Source organism: Sinocyclocheilus rhinocerous, unplaced genomic scaffold, assembly GCF_001515625.1.
Source record: "Sinocyclocheilus rhinocerous isolate Xijiao unplaced genomic scaffold, SAMN03320098_v1.1 scaffold1303, whole genome shotgun sequence".
NCBI classification, from domain to species: domain Eukaryota; kingdom Metazoa; phylum Chordata; class Actinopteri; order Cypriniformes; family Cyprinidae; genus Sinocyclocheilus; species Sinocyclocheilus rhinocerous.
In genome coordinates, this window is record NW_015625581.1 from 618,718 (window position 1) to 635,699 (window position 16,982).

The window sequence follows — 16,982 nt, forward strand, 5'->3', positions numbered from 1 at the left end:
TTTGCTTATTTGGTGTTAAATGCATTATATAATCATAAAAGTCACTATGGAATATAAATCATAGCAGGTTTCAGATAATAATACAACTTGTAGAACTGAAAATATATAGCAAATTATTTTATGATTTTCAGGATTCTTTGATGAATATAAAGTCCAAAAGAACAGCATTTATTTGTACAAACATAAGTGATTTTACTCTCAGTTGATCAATTGAATATATCTCTGCTAAATAAAATCTATTCTTTTCTTTCAAAACAAATAAACAAAACGTTTTAGCTGTAGTGTATGTATACTAAGATGACATGCATAGATATTATATGATGTTACATTGGTGATCCATAATTCAGCAGCTCACTAACTTTCTCCTGTTGAGTTGACTCTCTGGACTGCAACTTGACTCCATGCACCAGGCGCAGCACCGCAATCTACGACACTCGAGCCAGGTTTGAGAAGTCTGTATTTGTCATCTATCTCGATCAGTTTAAAGGCACTTCTACAGCGGTAATTCTGCGCGTGAGCAGCTTTAACGAAAGGGTCATTGAGCTGCCGCACCAGCCATCTCTGATCGGCAGCACTCTTCCCCTTCACATGCAGAGGCGTCTTCTTTAGAGAGACCGCTGACACGTGAATGAACGACCTTTGGATCCGTTTCCACATCGTTTACAAACAAGTGATCTGGAGAGACACTTTCAGCGCTTAAGTGCAAGAAAACAAGACACATGTGCGTCTATGGTGTCCTCGTGCTGTCAAAGATGCGCGCATTTTGCGCAGACTCTTAGATCACTCAGTTATGCATTATCGTGCTTTATATGTCTGTAGGATATTATTAATTATTTAGATGAAATGCATTCATCAGTTAGTGATCATTTCACTGTTATACACGGTCATCTTTGAGTTTTTGTGTCTAATGATTGCTTTCAGTATCAATCGAGAATATTTGACTGTTGCACACTCCGAATTACGATTCGAGGACTCGTTCTTTTGAGTCGGATCTTTTCAACGATTTACATGTGGCGAAATTAGGAATAATAGCCTTTAGTGGTCGTATAGCAGAAATGTTACAATGTACTTGAAATATATTCACGGTTTGGCTAAAACGTACAATTTGTAGTCAATTTCTGTAACTGAAATGTAGGTTTAGTTCGTATGGTTCTGTTCGAAAGAACCGATTCACAGAAATGAGTCGCTTTTCCTATCGAGAACATTTCACTGTTGCACACAACGTAGGTAGGTGGAGTCAACCATCGCTGGTGGAGTAATATGTTTTCGCAGATCTGTAAATCATGTTGCATTTGGATAAATAACAATCTGAATAAAATGTCAATCACTAGTATGGCTAAATTCACTGTTGTCAATCTGAAGCCTCCATGTGATAATCTGACCGCGAGCAACACGCGGGAACAAGACCGATTCATTAAACTGAGACGCAAATATCTGCATATTGACGTATCTGATTTTTATACTGTATATGTGATTACATTTTTTTGTCTCTACTTATTATTTTGGACAAAGTAAGCTAATTATTTGGATAGAAGTATCTGTAAAGTGAACTGTTTAATAATTGATTATCCGATCTATTGATAGTTGTCACATGCATAGCTGTAAAAAAAAAAAAAAAAGTTAATCATGTTTTGAATGCTGAAAGTGTAAATAAAAGTCAAAATATTATACTGTCTGTATAATGGAGATGGGCATAATTTTAAAGGAAGTCTAACAAATAGTCTACTATCCATTAAAGACACTGTATTGTATGTATAGGGTGATGTTGACTAATAAACTGCTGACCCTGGTGCTGGTGGTGCAGCCCGGCCGGGTGTTGTTGGGCATGAAGAAAAGAGGCTTTGGAGCTGGCAAATGGAATGGGTTTGGAGGGAAAGTCCAGCCAGGAGAGACTATAGAGCAGGCAGCCAGACGGTGAGCCTAACAGCCATTCATTTCACACATGTGATATTATTGTAACAATACCACACAAGGGTTACTGTTGCCCCAAAAAAAGTGTTAGAGTTTTGGTTAATATTTTGAATTAGATTTTAATTTCATTTTAGTTAAAGTTTAGTTAGTCACTTTGCTAGTTTAAGTATGTCTATAAGTTTTAATTTATTTAGTTTTAGTCATTTTAGTATTTCAGTTTAAACTAAACAAAAATGAGACCTGTTGAACTAGCTTTAATTTTGTAATATTTTATTTGAATTATTTTTTATTGTTTTTATTTTAGTTAACAATAATAACTCTGGTTAATATATGGAGGCCATTTCTGAAATGGGAAAAGGGGAAATTTCTAATTTAGTGGTCAAAACATAATTTAAATGTCACTTTTTTTTTTGTTCTTTTTTTTTTCGTGAGCATATAATCTTATTATAATTAATAATTATTATGAAGTTTGCAGGTCAAACTGACCGTAACTGGTTTTACTACAATGTTACAACAGTAAAAACATGATAAATAAAACTGTATTTAACAAATATTTAGTTATTTTATGTTTGTGCTCTTAGAGGCTATGTTTATTGCAGTGCTTTTACGGGGTGTTTTGAACGTACTGTAAAACATTTCCAGGGACAAGAAAATTGGACGTTTGGTTACCTTTTAGTTAATATAATTGTCTTGCAGTTCAAACGCTGAATCATAGCAGTTGTTTTCAGGTATAAAAGCATTAAGAATGGTCTTCTCTCTGGTGCCAAGAGCCGATAGATAGATAGATAGATAGATATTTTATTTTTTAGAATATTTCTTACACAAATGTACAGTGCTATGTTTCCCTTTAAAAAAGCTAATATAGTCATCCAGTGTTTTTTTTTCACTTCCTTGAAGCTCCAGATCAAAGTTAAACAGCTTGAACCTTGTAATGCTGAGAATGTTGTATATTATTTACTTGTCTGTAAAACTTAACAATGGTGTCAGCGTTTGGCCATGTTCAATCTTCCCTGCTTTTATTGGTTTTCCAGCTAAAACAAAATGCCATTTTATTTGACAGGGAGCTGCTAGAGGAAAGTGGCCTCACCGTTGACACCCTCCACAAGATTGGAAATATCAAATTTGAGTTTATTGGGGAAACAGAACTGCTGGATGTCCACATTTTTAGAGCTGACACCTATAAAGGAGAGCCAACCGAATCAGACGGTAATAAAGCGCCACATCACTTAATGATCCAGTTTGTGAGACACATACTGAGACAGAAGGTCTAATAACGTTTGTTTTCTCTTTCAGAGATGAGGCCACAGTGGTTTGACACCGATAAAATACCTTTCATCCAGATGTGGGCAGATGATGTCCTGTGGTTCCCACTGATGCTTCAGAAAAAGAAGTTCTTGGGATATTTTAAATTCCACGGTCATGATGTGATAGTGGAGCATAAACTGGAGGAAGTGGAGGATGTGTGATTGGGGTTTGAACACCACTGATGAACATTGCCACTGTATCAGTGGAAATTATCCAACTACATGGTTTCTTGGATACGATGTGAAATCATGAGATATGAAATGCTGTAGTTTAATGTAATAAATGTACAGCATTTTGTACAAGCACACTTTTTTTGCATGGCAAAATATCGTTATCTGTTAGTTCGGTGTTCCATTTATATTTAGGTTAAATTCACATCTTCTGTATTCTGATGTTTTGTTTTTACCACCTTCTTTGTTCATCATTCCTACAACGGTTGTTCAGTAGAGTACACCAAAAATCATACCTTTCTTACCAAGATCTTTACTATTCATCTACCTGTCATCTACTAAATAAAGTGCTGGAAAGTGCAGAATAAAACGAAGTATCTATCATCATTCTATCTGTCTGTCTATCTATCTATCTGTCTGTCGTCTATCTATCTATCTATGACTATCTATCTGTCTGTCGTCTATCTATCTATCTATGACTATCTATCTGTCTCTATCCGTCTGTCGTCTATCTATGACTATCTGTCTGTCTATCTGTCGTCTATCTATGACTATCTATCTATCTCTCGTCTATCTGTCTGTCGTCTATCTATATGACTATATCTATCTATGACTATCTATCTGTCTCTGTCTATCTATCTATGACTATCTATCTGTCTCTGTCTATCTATCTGTCTGTCGTCTATCTATCTATGACTATCTATCTGTCTCTGTCTACCTGTCTGTCGTCTATCTATCTATGACTATCTATCTGTCTCTGTATCTATCTGTCATCTATCTATGACTATCTATCTGTCTCTGTATCTATCTGTCGTCTATCTATCTATGACTATCTATCTGTCTCTGTCTATCTATCTGTCGTCTATCTATCTATGACTATCTATCTATCTGTCTGTCGTCTATCTATCGTCTATCTATATGACTATATCTATGACTATCTATCTGTCTCTGTCTATCTGTCTATCTATCTATGACTATATCTATCTGTCTCTATCTATCTGTGTCGTCTATCTATCTATCTATGACTATCTGTCTGTCGTCTATCTATCTATCTGTCTCTGTCTTTCTGTCTGTCGTCTATCTATCTATCTATGACTATATCTATCTATGACTATCTATCTGTCTCTGTCTATCTATCTGTCATCTATCTATCTATGACTATCTATCTGTCTCTGTCTATCTATCTGTCGTCTATCTATGACTATCTATCTGTCTCTATCTATCTATCTGTTGACTATCTATCTATCTATCATCTGACTATCTATCTATCTATGACTATCTATCTATCTATGACTATCTATCTATCTATGACTATTTATCTATGACTATCTATCTGTCGCCTATCTATGACTATCTGTCTCTGTCTATCTGTCTGTCATCTATCTATGACTATCTATCTGTCTCTGTCTATCTGTCGTCTATCTATCTATGACTATCTATCTATGACTATCTATCTGTCGTCTATCTATGACTATCTATCTGTCTATCTATCTATCTATCTGTCGTCTATCTATGACTATCTGTCTCTATCTGTCTGTCATCTATCTATGACTCTATCTGTCTCTGTCGTCTATCTATCTATGACTATCTATCTGTCTCTATCTATCTGTCGTCTATCTATCTATCTGTCTCTATCTATCTGTCTGTCGTCTATCTATCTATCTATCTGTCTGTCGTCTATCTATCTATGACTATCTATCTATCTGTCTCTGTCTATCGTCTATCTATCTATGACTATATCTATCTATGACTATCTGTCTCTGTCTATCTGTCATCTATCTATGACTATCTATCTGTCGTCTATCTATGACTATCTATCTGTCTATCTATCTATCTATCTGTTTGTCTATCATCTATCTATCTATCTGTCTCTGTCTGTCATCTATCTATCTATGACTATCTGTCTATCTATGACTATCTATCTATCTATCTATGACTATCTATCTGTCGTCTATCTATCTATCTATCTGTCTCTATCTGTCTGTCGTCTATCTATCTATCTATCTGTCTCTATCTGTCTGTCGTCTATCTATCTATCTATCTGTCTCTATCTGTCTGTCGTCTATCTATCTATCTATCTGTCTCTATCTGTCTGTCGTCTATCTATCTATCTATCTGTCTCTATCTGTCTGTCGTCTATCTATCTATCTATCTGTCTCTATCTGTCTGTCGTCTATCTATCTATCTATCTGTCTCTATCTGTCTGTCGTCTATCTATCTATCTATCTGTCTCTATCTGTCTGTCGTCTATCTATCTATCTATCTGTCTATCTATCTATCTGTTTGTCTATCATCTATCTATCTATATATCTGTCTATCTGTCTGTCTGTCGTCTATCTATCTATGACTATCTGTCTCTGTCTATCTATGACTATCTATCTATCTGTCTGTCTATCATCTATATATCTATCTATCTATCTATCTGTCTGTCTATCTATCTGTCTGTCGTCTATCTATCTGTCTGTCTATCTGTCTGTCGTCTATCTATCTATCTGTCTGTCTGTCTATCTGTCTGTCGTCTATCTATCTATCTATCTGTTTGTCTATCATCTATCTATCTGTGTCTGTCTATCGTCTATCTATCTATCTCGTCTATCTATCTGTCTATATATCTATCTGTCTGTCGTCTATCTATCCATCTATCTATCTATCTATCTGTCTGTCTGTCTATCGTCTATATGTCTATCTATCTAAGAAAAGAACGCATTTTGGCTTTAGGCTTTAGGACAACTTTGATGAAAGGTTTTGATCCGCTTCAAATGGTGAGTGACTAGAGTAGTTTGAAAGTGTTCGCTTGTATACACTACTGTTCAAAAGTTTGAATACCTCACGGTAATGCTCAGCAAGAATGCAAGTATATGCGATTTTCCTGCTCAAGAAACATTTCTTGTCATTGTTGGGACACAATTGTGCTGATTAATATTTTTGTGAAAACCGTGATACATTTTTCAGGATACTTTGATGAACAGGAAGTACAAAAGAACAGCATTTATTTGAAATAGTATTCTTTTGTAACACTATAAATGTCTTCACTGTTACTTCTGCTAAATGCATTGTGCTCAGGCTGAATAAAAGTATTAATTGTTTCAAAAATAAAATCTTACTAACTCCAGACTTTTGAATGGTAGTGTAAATATTACTTACAAATTAAGATGAAATGTGAAAAAGCTGCAAGCACAAGAAGTACAAGTCTTAAGAATCAAAAATAGACAATCAGAGAGAAAAATCTGTCAGTTGAAACCACGAACAAGGAAGAATATGATGCCTTTGCAACTAATAACATCATTTCTGCATATTTCCTGTGTTTGCTAAGTATATTCAACTGACCACTGCTCTGGCTTGCTGGCTATTAGCTTCTCAGTTCAGTTCTCTATATTGCACTAAAATAGTAGATATAGGTCATCTTTCATGAGTTACACGGTTTTGTACAATGTAAAATTTATCTTTCAGCTTAGCTTACATTTTAAAACAACATCAGCTTTGCATACATGTAGATTAAACATTACCCTGTTGAAAAAACCAGCATATGCTGGTTAGGTATGTTTTGACGCTGGGATGCTGGTTTAAGCTGGTCCTTTGCTGGTTTATGCTGGTCATGTGCTGGCAAAGGACCAGCATAAACCAGCAAAGGACCAGCATAAACCAGCATCCCAGCATCAAAACATACCGAACCAGCATATGCTGGTTTTTTCAACAGGGTAATACAGTGTTGTAGCATCTTGTTGCATTTCCTCAACTTATTGTCAACATCATTAGCCGTTTATTTTAGGCGTCAGTTTGTTCAAACTGTAGGAAATTAAGGGCCCTTTTCGACAGACAGATTTTAGGAACTGCCACATAACACATTCACACATAAGCAGTTCCCAATAACTCTTTGCAAGAAAGAATACTGACTGTCCGTATTATTTCCTGAATAGATCCTGCTATTCAAAACAGGCTGGAGTTCATTTTCTTTCGATTCTGAAGGGAGGCTATTTTGGGCTGAGAGGCGGAGACTGTCCGTTACCGTCCCCAAAAATACTTTTAAGCTTGGAATGAAGATCCTGCCACACCTCACCCATCTATATCAGAGCAAAATAAGGCACAACAGCAAATATTAGAAGGCTTTGTTAGGATCAAAGTAATAAAACTAACTTTGGCACACATTAAAATGAATAGCTTTAACACCGAGATAGATAAAAGATAAGCTTACCTCTTTATGTCCCTGCACCTGTGAGTTTACAAATGCCCCCAGGATATGAGACGTAATGGGCAGGTATGTGAATATGAGCTGGCTCTCCTGGTGCAGGCAGAACAGGGAGAAGTAGTTACGCAGCTCCATGGCCTGGATGGCGTTTTCTTGCTGCCGTGAGTCAGAGATCATAGTGAGGTTAGAGTGCGGTCATATCTTCCCACCCTAACCTTCATCATCATCATTATTATCACAATGAGCCACCCAGCAGTTCAAAACCACTGGATCATGACATGCTAGTTGAAGGTTAGACAGATACTGTATATGTGCCTCACATGATTTGGCATTGCATCAATATCACTTAAGAATGAGGGAGTGTTTCTCCAGCTGGCCAGGGCCTTTATGTTGTTTTATAACAAAATTAAAGTGATAAATCAAATTGTTAAATGAGAAAATAAAATGAACGTGCAAAATGGCTGCTAAAATGATCAATTAAATGCTTGAATGAAAGTTTGGTCAGTGTATAAAGTTTATTAAGACTTAACAAAATGAAATGGGTTGCTAGGAATTTTTTTGGGTGGCTTATAAAATATCCTCAGTGTTGGTGATGCAATGAAAATACATTAGTGGTATTAATTACTAGTCTATTTCAGTAACATTTTTCAATCTTTTTGAAAGACGTCTCTCACCAAGGTTGAATCAAAAATGTAGTAAAAAAGTAATATTGTGAAATTGTATTACATTTTAAAATAACAATACATTTTTAATGTAATTTCCTTCCTGTGATGGCAAAGCTGAATTTTCAGCAGTTATTACTCCAGTCGTCAGTGTCACATGATCCTTCCTTAATATTTTTGTGGGAAACAGTGATACATTTTGATGAACAGAAATTTTAAAAGAACAGCTTTTATTTGAAATAGAAAGCTTTTACTGTCACTTTTGATCAATGTAGGCCCTACTGCATCTTTGCTGAATAAGGGCCAGATGTACTGAACAGGGCAAATTAGCGTTAGAGCAAACCCTCATTTGGCACACAATTCCTTAAAAGTGCCGATAAGAGAGAAAAATTATGCGGGTGATTTACTGAAAATGCGCACATTAAAGAACACAGACGCAACATCTCATTTCCATAATGACCAGCGCAGCAGCGCAAATTACCTTCTGCTTTAAGACATGCTTTTTTTAGGCGTTAAATAATGCAGCAAATACCAGTAAATTGACAAGCGCAAATCTTAGTAAATCACGTTGTGTGATTCATTTAAATACTCTCCTCCCATAAATGTAACGATCGTAAGGGAAACTCCTACAAATGTATATTCAGTAAAGTGAGTAGCAAAAATAACTCGGTCCACACCTTTTCAGCTCTAATTTCCCACTGCGTGTCTTTAGTAAATCCTGACAGTAGTTTAACGCCAAATGAGGGTTTGCGCTGACGCAAACTGATAGTAAATCTGGCCCTATAAGTGTTAATTTCTTTCAAAAATAACAAAAAAATACAAATCTTACTCAGACCAAATAGTAGTGTATTACCAATATAATCAAATTCTGAAAAATATTTAATATCTTAAGTTTAATGTTTTTGTTCTATGTACAATGTTTTTTTGAGAGCCCAGTTTGAAAACCCAGGCCTAAACAAGATAAAAAAATAAAAAATAAAAAAAGAGGCCTACTACTACCTCTCCAAAGAGGCAGAGATCTTAGTTCAGATGCCTGCGGCATCCCCAGAGGGATTTTGAGGATACAAATCTTGCTCAAGGGCTTTGGTTTCAAGCCCTTCAGATCAATTTCACCAACTAAATTAAAAGGATGTATCAGCACCCGTCAAGCTACTGGTCCCCACATTTCCCCTCTGGTAATTCTGCCTGACAATCTGCTGTAGCTCTTTGTGTGTGTGTGTGTGTGTGTGTGAGGGTTGACCTGGACGATGCGGGACTCAAGCTGTTCGACAGAAACCTGTTCTTTAGGCTGCACCGTGGCACTCAGGATTTGTCTTTTCATGACACCGTACTTCTGCAGCGCGCGCTGGTGTTCGTGCAAGACCCCTTTCTCATGTCGTTCACACAAGTCCTGTATGACACCACACATACACACTCATAAAAAATCGTATGTGCCATGGCTCAGTGGTAACTTATATGTACTTTGAGCTTTGGTGCTCATGTGGGTAACACAGGTTTGAATTAAGCTTGCAACACAAGTCTCCCCATTATTTCTTGTCCTCTCTAGATAAACAGTGGATGAAAACAGCTAAATTACAACTCTTTTGCTATATTCCAAGAATTCTGAAATGTTGTCAAAATTCAGAAGAAAAAAAAAATACCAGTCAAAAAGTTTGTAGTAAATTACTTCTTTTTTTTTTTTTTTAATGTTTTTAAAATAAGTTTCTCATGGTAATGTTTTTCAGTCTCTTATTAAGGCTGTATTTATTTGATCAAAAATACAATAAAAACATTAATACTGCAAAATATTATTGCAATTTAAAATAACTGTTAAAGTGTAATTTATTCCTGTGATGTAAATCTGAATTTTCAGCATCATTACTCCAGTCTTCAGTGTCACATGATCCTTCAGAAATCATTCTAATATGCCGATTTGCTTCTTAAAAACATTTATTATTATCAATAACAATTCTTTTGACTGGTACAACTGTATTTACTGCATAATCTTTTTTTACAGCCCTCAAAGTCATATTTCAATTTATTTCCTCTAAATGGGCAAAAATACAAAGAAAAAGATTTAGCTGTGGCTAAATGTTAAAGCACATAAATACTCACCCTGTACGACTGCAGCAAGTCCAGGAACAGATTCAGTTTTTCCACCACATCATCCTCCTCTCTTCTGCCCTGTATTAAATAAACAAATTAAATTCCTCTGTAGCAGTGCGCAGCCAGTTCACGTGGTATGTGTGGGCGGCACAGTAGCCTACCTGTTGGGCAGCTTTCTCAGACAGAAGAGAGAACTCAACAGAAAGCCCTTTGACAGAGCGTCTGAGAGCAGCCCAAGGACTCTTGCAGGATGCCAGGATAGGCACAGGTGACTCATCCGATCCCAAAGAACTGGAGCGGAGAGAGACCAAAGCTGAAATCTATGGCAGGTAGTCATAAACATCTGATAATCAGGCTCTCTTAAACCACGGAAAAAATCTGGTATTTTCCACCTACTCAAACAGTGACTGTTACTGTACTGTACCATTGTACAGAAGAGATAATGTACAGTCAAATAGTCACCATCAAAAAATAAACCCTTGCAGGTTGATTTCTAGACTTGTATCACTTTGAAGGTTTATTCATTTATTTATTTTGCTGCAAGGGGTGATGGGGGTAGTTAAGGGGGAAAAATTCAAAGGAGTATTGAAATAAATATGTATGTATAAATAAATGATGTGAATAATATCATTATTTAAGTCACAGTGCTGGTGGGTAAATAAAATGATGTGTTAAAAAAGTAAAAGAAAAAAAAAGTATCAAATAAATACATGATTTAAATCACAGTTTATTTATATATCTAACAGTACTGGGGGTAGAAAAAAAACTGGTTAGCACAAGCGTAATATTTTATAGATAAAAATCTACAGCTGCCTTTATATTTTAAACATTCTAAACTTTTTCTACGTTTAAGACAGTGGTTCTTTTAATATTTATCGGCCTTAAATCACAATTCAGTTTTTTTCCTCTAAATGGCCAAAAACATCTTTGCTGTGGCATTATTTATTTATACATCTAACAGTACTGCTGGGTGGGGAAAATGGTCAGCCAATAACTGTTTTTTATAAATAATATATATATATATATATATATTTTTTTTATCAATAAAAATTTACAGCTGCCTTTATATTTTGAACAATCTGTTTTTTTTGGTTTTGTTTTGTTTTTTGTCTTTCTACATGTCTAAGACAGTGGTTCTCAACCTTTTTTAAATGACAGAAATTAAGTAACTACAATAATTAAATTCTAGAACTTTAGGGGTGAATTCAATTAAGAAATATCTTGTTTTAGTTGTTTTAAAGCTTGCTTTGACTTATTTCGAAGCATTTGTTGCCCTTGGAGGTGGACCTCAGTCAGAGCCCAGGTTGTTAAGAACCACTGGTTTATGAGATACCACAAAGATTCAGAAACAGCCCTCAGGATGAGGTGGTACCTGAGCTCCTTCCCAAACATCAGCAGATCTGTGGCGTTCTCCTTCGAGCGCTCGGCCATCCTCTCTGCCCTGTCCCGTAACTTCTGAAAACTGTTATGGATATTTTTGATGAGCTCTCTGCTGGATGAAAACTGACTTTGGATATCTGCTGGGAGGTAATCCTGCATGAAAAATCACAATACAGACAAGCAATATTAATTACCAAATACCGCAATAAAAGAGAATATTATGACATTCGAACATAAACATACATTTTAACATGTAAAGTAAAATAAAACGGAATCAAACCTTGGCCTGCGTTGCATATTTGCATGTCATGAACTCATCACCCAATTTTTTGCACGCATCTCTAAGCTTAGTTTGGACATCCTGTGGGGCATAAATATTGAAATCTGGAATGTCTATCAAGAATATAAAACAATTTATACATTTCTTTTTTCAAGCCGGAACTGGCATATCTCAAGTAGCTTACTTTTATATGCATTTTTTTTGCAGTATAAAATATCATACAAATTCAATCCCATTTATCTAGAAATTCAAATCAAGTTCAGGGTTAGCAAAAAATCCACACCGAGCCACTGAAGGTAAGGAATGTTTTCACAAGCTCATCCTCGGAAAAGACAGGGTGGCGTGCCACAAGATTCAGAAACCTGCCCAGAGCTCGTCTCCGGCCTTCAATGAACTCTCGCTCTGACATAGAGGTCAGGACTGCAGCGGGGCCAAAGAACAGAGAAAAGATTAAACTTTTCCAGAAACAACAAAACATAGCCCTTCCATTAATAAAACACAGCAAGGCACTTTCTGGTACTCCGTTACTGTGGAAGTACAAGTTGCTGAAGTCTGCAGAAAAACAGAAGAAGTTTACTTTTTTTTACCTTGGCAGAGCTATGATTGCTTGTCTGGTGCATTCCCAGAAAGCACTGAATGTCACAGCACAGTCTAAGTGGGAAATGCACAAGACTATAATCTACAGGTTTGTTTACAAACCTTTCACAGGCTGAGATTTTACAGTGAATAAATCAACGCCTTACCTCCTTTCAGCGCCCTTTTGGGAGGAAGCGCCGGCACGACTCTGTAAGCGTATCTCTGAAGCAGGAGCTCATGGAAGACGTCAAAATCAGTGTATCGCCGATAGACTGATACTGTAAAACGCTGCAAAAGGGCACACAGTAGATAAACGATCAGCGATATGTTTAAATATTACAACTGTAACTGTTGCATGACTCAGCAGCAACTCGACAATGTCTTTTTGTCCAATTTTGCACTGAAGAGGTCTTATTGTTTTATAATTATCTTTTATATTAAAAAAATATATATTTTTGTACTATTATTTTTAAATAATCCCCGCCCCCACCCGCCTGAGTTCTTTGTATAATAATATGTTTGTGCCAGATACAGTTTCTAACCCTCTCATCCTTTGCAAAGTCAAGCTATTTTATCTCAACTGATCAAGGAAAACGATTCCTCATAATATGAACCAGACTCACTGGTCCTTGTTTACACATTTATCTTGGGCTGTCCACATGTAATTGGATCATTTGAGACAGACACTGAAGCTAAAGTGGGCCATTTTTCAGCTACATATGGAGAGAAGTAATTTTTGTTTGTGCACCATGACACAGCAACAATGACTCAACTAATGGTTTAGGGTATAGAGTTGGAATATTCTGACCAAAGACAGAAAAAATCTAAACTTGTAAATCAGGTCTTTTAAAAGAACAATTCACTCAAAAATGAAACTTTGCTAAAAATGTACTCACCCTCAGGCCATCCAAGGTGTAGTTGAGTTTGTTTCTTCATCTGAAAAGATTACATCACTTGCTCAGCAATGGATCCTCTGCAGTGAATGGGTGCCGTCAGAATTAAAGTTGAACTTAAACAGCTCATAAAAACATCACAATATTCCACAAGTAATGACTCCAGTCCATCATTTAATGTCTTGTCAAGTGGACTGTTTTTGCTTGTAAACAGTGCTTGATCTGTGCATATTTCTATCCTGATTCAGACAAGATGAGTTTTTCACTGAAAAAGAAGTATTATGGATATAGGACTCATATTTTAGCCAGAAGCAGCGGTTTGAAGTTAAAAACGTCTTAATGATGGATTACTTGTGGATTATTGTCATGTCTTTATCAGCTGTTTGGACTCTCATTCTGATGGCACCCATCCACTGCAGAGGATTCATTAGTGAGCAAGTTATGAAATGCTAAATTTCTCCAAATATGTTCTGTGAAGAAACAAACTCATCTACATCTTGGATAACTTGAGGGTGAATTATTAGCAAATTTTTACTTTTGGGATGAACTTTAATGTCGCCTCTAAAGTCACTCACCTCACTGGTGACCTGATACTCCACGTGTTTAAGAAACAGCCCCTTCTTCTCGGGAATGAGCTCAACTTTGATGGTGTCCTTCTTCAACAGCTCTCCCAGAGCCAAAGACAAGTTCAAAGGACTCTCCTGAACCGTCTGCATCTTCAGACTCTGAAGCTCCCTCGGCTCTCCCAACTGAGGCTTCGGGAACTCTTTAAAAACATGACATATAACAGTGACTGTGCTGTATTTAAAGAGGTGTGACAGCCAGATGTGACTGACTAAACATTATATGTATGTGATCACAGTATCATACTTAATCATTTTAAATTATTTTCTTTCCATCTCTGTTCCATGAGAGGCTTGTGACGGCAAATAAATAACACAGCATTACAGAAAAGTCGCAAGGAATGACAAAGAACAAGAGATAAACAATGTTGAGCTGTGTGACATACAACGTTTTTTTCTGTGAATTTCTGTGGTTTGTGTTTCCAATTTAGAACTGAAAATCTGGGAAATGGGAAAAAACAACTTGACCCAGCAAAACGTTGCCTCAGCAGATTCAACCCAGGATCTTTGCTTTTGTTTGGTGGAATGCAAAAAAAAAATAAAACTTTCCTGGTCATTCCAAAGAGAGATATGCATTTGGCATGCAGTTGACGGGAAACTTGGTCTTGCTTAGAGGAAAAAACAGGAAACGTCACTTTTAAAGTGCACAGTCAACTGTCATACTGGCAACACCTGGAATAACACAAGATGCCTGTATTGAACTCTTCAGAGCTCTTATATGAATCATATGTGATGAAAAACACTCAAACACACCATCACACAACCTGTCCAACAAAATCATAGACCTGAGGAATGTAAATAATACATTCATACTGCAGGGTGAGAACACTTTAGGATTCAAAAGTGCTCCTTTTTATCTTAGAAATGTTGAAAAAAAGTAATAAAATCTTCACATATTAAGCTCTGCTCTTGCACAAATCACTGCGAACAGATGGTGACATTGAAATGCAGCTTGAATGCAATTATTCATTTGGGACAGCATGTAAGAGGCAATTTAATATCACATGACGTGAACAAAAGACAGTTTTTATGGAGACTTAACTGGGGTTACTGACATTTGATCATGCTACACATTTACCACAGTCAGCTGAGGAACAGATATGCTCATGCTTACCTTGTATGAAATTCTCCAGCAGTTTGGGACTAGGTGGTTTTCCTTGTTGAGCAAGGGCAATGAGAGCCAAGCCTTTATACAGCGAGACTTTACTTAGGAATCCATCACCACTGTTTACATGTTCAGCTATCTAAAATGCAGATGAGATACCTTTAAGCCTGTGCAGAATAAGTTCCCCAAGAAAACCATAACATTTCCATTTCCAGCCATACATAATGTCATTAAACAAAGCTTGTGGGATGTAAACTATCGGCTACAGTCTTTCTAGCCAATAATGACACAAGTAATCTTAGTGCAAGTCTCACCTGGTTTTGAACGGTGATGGAGAGAGATGTTCTGCTGAGAACTCTCTGGAATACACTTAAAGGCACTCGTTCATCAGTTCTGGAGCAGATGGCTTGATGTACTTCACGATAGTATGAAGGGACAGATCCTACATTCAAAAGACCATAAGAGCTTAGTGCTGACATAACAAAGGAATTGACTTGGAATGGGTGACTGACTGGGAACATTTCAATTTTGTTACAAGTGAACACACTGAAATAACTTTTTTTTGTCAAACAAGCCGATTGCTCCAACACTGACAGAATATTGTAGTTGCACAATGCATTTGTATTTTTTATTGAAGAGTTCAGTGAGTTCTTGTTAGACACAAACAATGTAAGTCTAATACAAACGGAAACACAACAGAACTTAATAAAAAATAACATTAAATACAAATATGCCATCGCAAGCATATAGTACATTAAATTAATTTAATAGAAACACAGCCGAAATATATTTTATTCAAAATACATTTCCAAAGCTGTTTGGAAATGAATTGGCTTTTGAATTTCCATTCGAATCCAATGGCGTCGGTCGCAGAGAAAATTATTTGATTGGATATCAAAATGGCAACATTCAGCCTATAAGGATGGGTGCAATTGACTGCATGCATAATCAATATAATTAATCATTCGGCTCTGCGCAACTCCTTCACAAATCGTTAAAATGGTGTCAAAGATTTAAAATATTTAGCATATGTATAGGATTATGGACATATCAGCTTTACATTATTAACCATCATTGAGGTGTCAGTCTGGAAAACTTGAATTAACAGGTAATGTAGTCACTACACAGGCGAAACCAGTAAAACAACAAATAAAAAGAAACATTTACGCAAGAACGCAAAGCGCATAGCTCGCGTTAAGTTAAAGTGACTCGTGTTGTCTCTCTCGATATTTTAAAACACCATCAGAGAAATTTTAGAAGCCAAGAAAAGAAATTCGCTGACAAACGCCAGTACAAAAGTACATAAATAAACCGCACGGCAAAGCATTATCTGAAACTGTGAGATATTTCGCTTAAATGCCTGTAATTTCTAATCCTTACCTTCATTGATGTCCGCCGTCATAGTTTAGATGTCATGTGAGTGCGATGGCACTTCCATGTGATTTCCTGCAGAAAAGAGCAGGCATGTCCCTCTCCTTAAAGTTGTGGTGATGTGGAAACACATGTGACAGTGGGTGGAGCCTCAGGTTCAACAGGCTCTTTGAGGACAAACACATCTTTATATGACATTATAGACTGGTTTTATATGGTTAGAATGTTTTCTAGAATGTAATTCACCCAGAGATGTAATCTGTTAGCTAATATAGTTTACAAGACATGGCAAAACAAAACAACCACACTAAACTCACTTGTATAGATTTACCTTTCCAATAAATAAACCAGAAACAAAATAAGCAAATAGACATTGCATTGCCTTATACCTTTTGACACTTGTGTAGTTTATATGATATGTTTTGCCTACTATAG

General features: G+C 36.4%; 3 protein-coding genes across 7 annotated transcripts in view; 1 reads left to right on the forward strand and 2 right to left on the reverse strand.

Annotated features, from left to right (window-relative positions):
* The window catches only part of mrm2 (mitochondrial rRNA methyltransferase 2), a 3,786-nt gene extending 2,844 nt beyond the window's left edge, over nucleotides 1–942 (reverse strand). Inside the window, exon 1 of the mRNA XM_016569799.1 lies at nucleotides 360–942. Within this exon, the coding sequence (XP_016425285.1) occupies nucleotides 360–657 (298 nt within the window). The 5' untranslated portion in view covers nucleotides 658–942. The remainder of the gene's footprint in view (nucleotides 1–359) is intronic.
* nudt1 (nudix (nucleoside diphosphate linked moiety X)-type motif 1) lies at nucleotides 374–3,741 on the forward strand. 4 transcript variants are annotated; one of them, XM_016569769.1, is made up of 4 exons: nucleotides 374–443; nucleotides 1,759–1,914; nucleotides 2,972–3,117; nucleotides 3,205–3,741. In XM_016569769.1, the coding sequence occupies exons 2-4, from the start codon at nucleotides 1,763–1,765 to the stop codon at nucleotides 3,375–3,377; spliced, it is 471 nt and encodes a 156-aa protein (XP_016425255.1). In that variant the 5' UTR covers nucleotides 374–443; nucleotides 1,759–1,762; the 3' UTR covers nucleotides 3,378–3,741. The 4 variants fall into 4 exon arrangements, with proteins under 4 accessions (XP_016425255.1, XP_016425245.1, XP_016425263.1 ...); XM_016569759.1 differs by lacking the exon at nucleotides 374–443 and adding an exon at nucleotides 1,220–1,511; XM_016569777.1 differs by lacking the exon at nucleotides 374–443 and adding an exon at nucleotides 1,220–1,464.
* Nucleotides 3,742–7,024: 3,283 nt separating this feature from the next.
* snx8a (sorting nexin 8a) lies at nucleotides 7,025–16,675 on the reverse strand. 2 transcript variants are annotated; one of them, XM_016569576.1, is made up of 13 exons: nucleotides 16,557–16,675; nucleotides 15,491–15,618; nucleotides 15,186–15,315; nucleotides 14,024–14,214; nucleotides 12,723–12,843; nucleotides 12,263–12,531; nucleotides 11,980–12,060; nucleotides 11,692–11,852; nucleotides 10,481–10,610; nucleotides 10,329–10,397; nucleotides 9,475–9,624; nucleotides 7,579–7,728; nucleotides 7,025–7,447 (listed from the first exon to the last, which is right to left on the reverse strand). In XM_016569576.1, the coding sequence occupies exons 1-13, from the start codon at nucleotides 16,576–16,578 to the stop codon at nucleotides 7,358–7,360; spliced, it is 1,692 nt and encodes a 563-aa protein (XP_016425062.1). In that variant the 5' UTR covers nucleotides 16,579–16,675; the 3' UTR covers nucleotides 7,025–7,357. The 2 variants fall into 2 exon arrangements, with proteins under 2 accessions (XP_016425062.1, XP_016425071.1); XM_016569585.1 differs by having other exon boundaries at nucleotides 12,263–12,399; nucleotides 16,557–16,674.
* Between the last annotated feature and the right edge of the window lie 307 nt (nucleotides 16,676–16,982).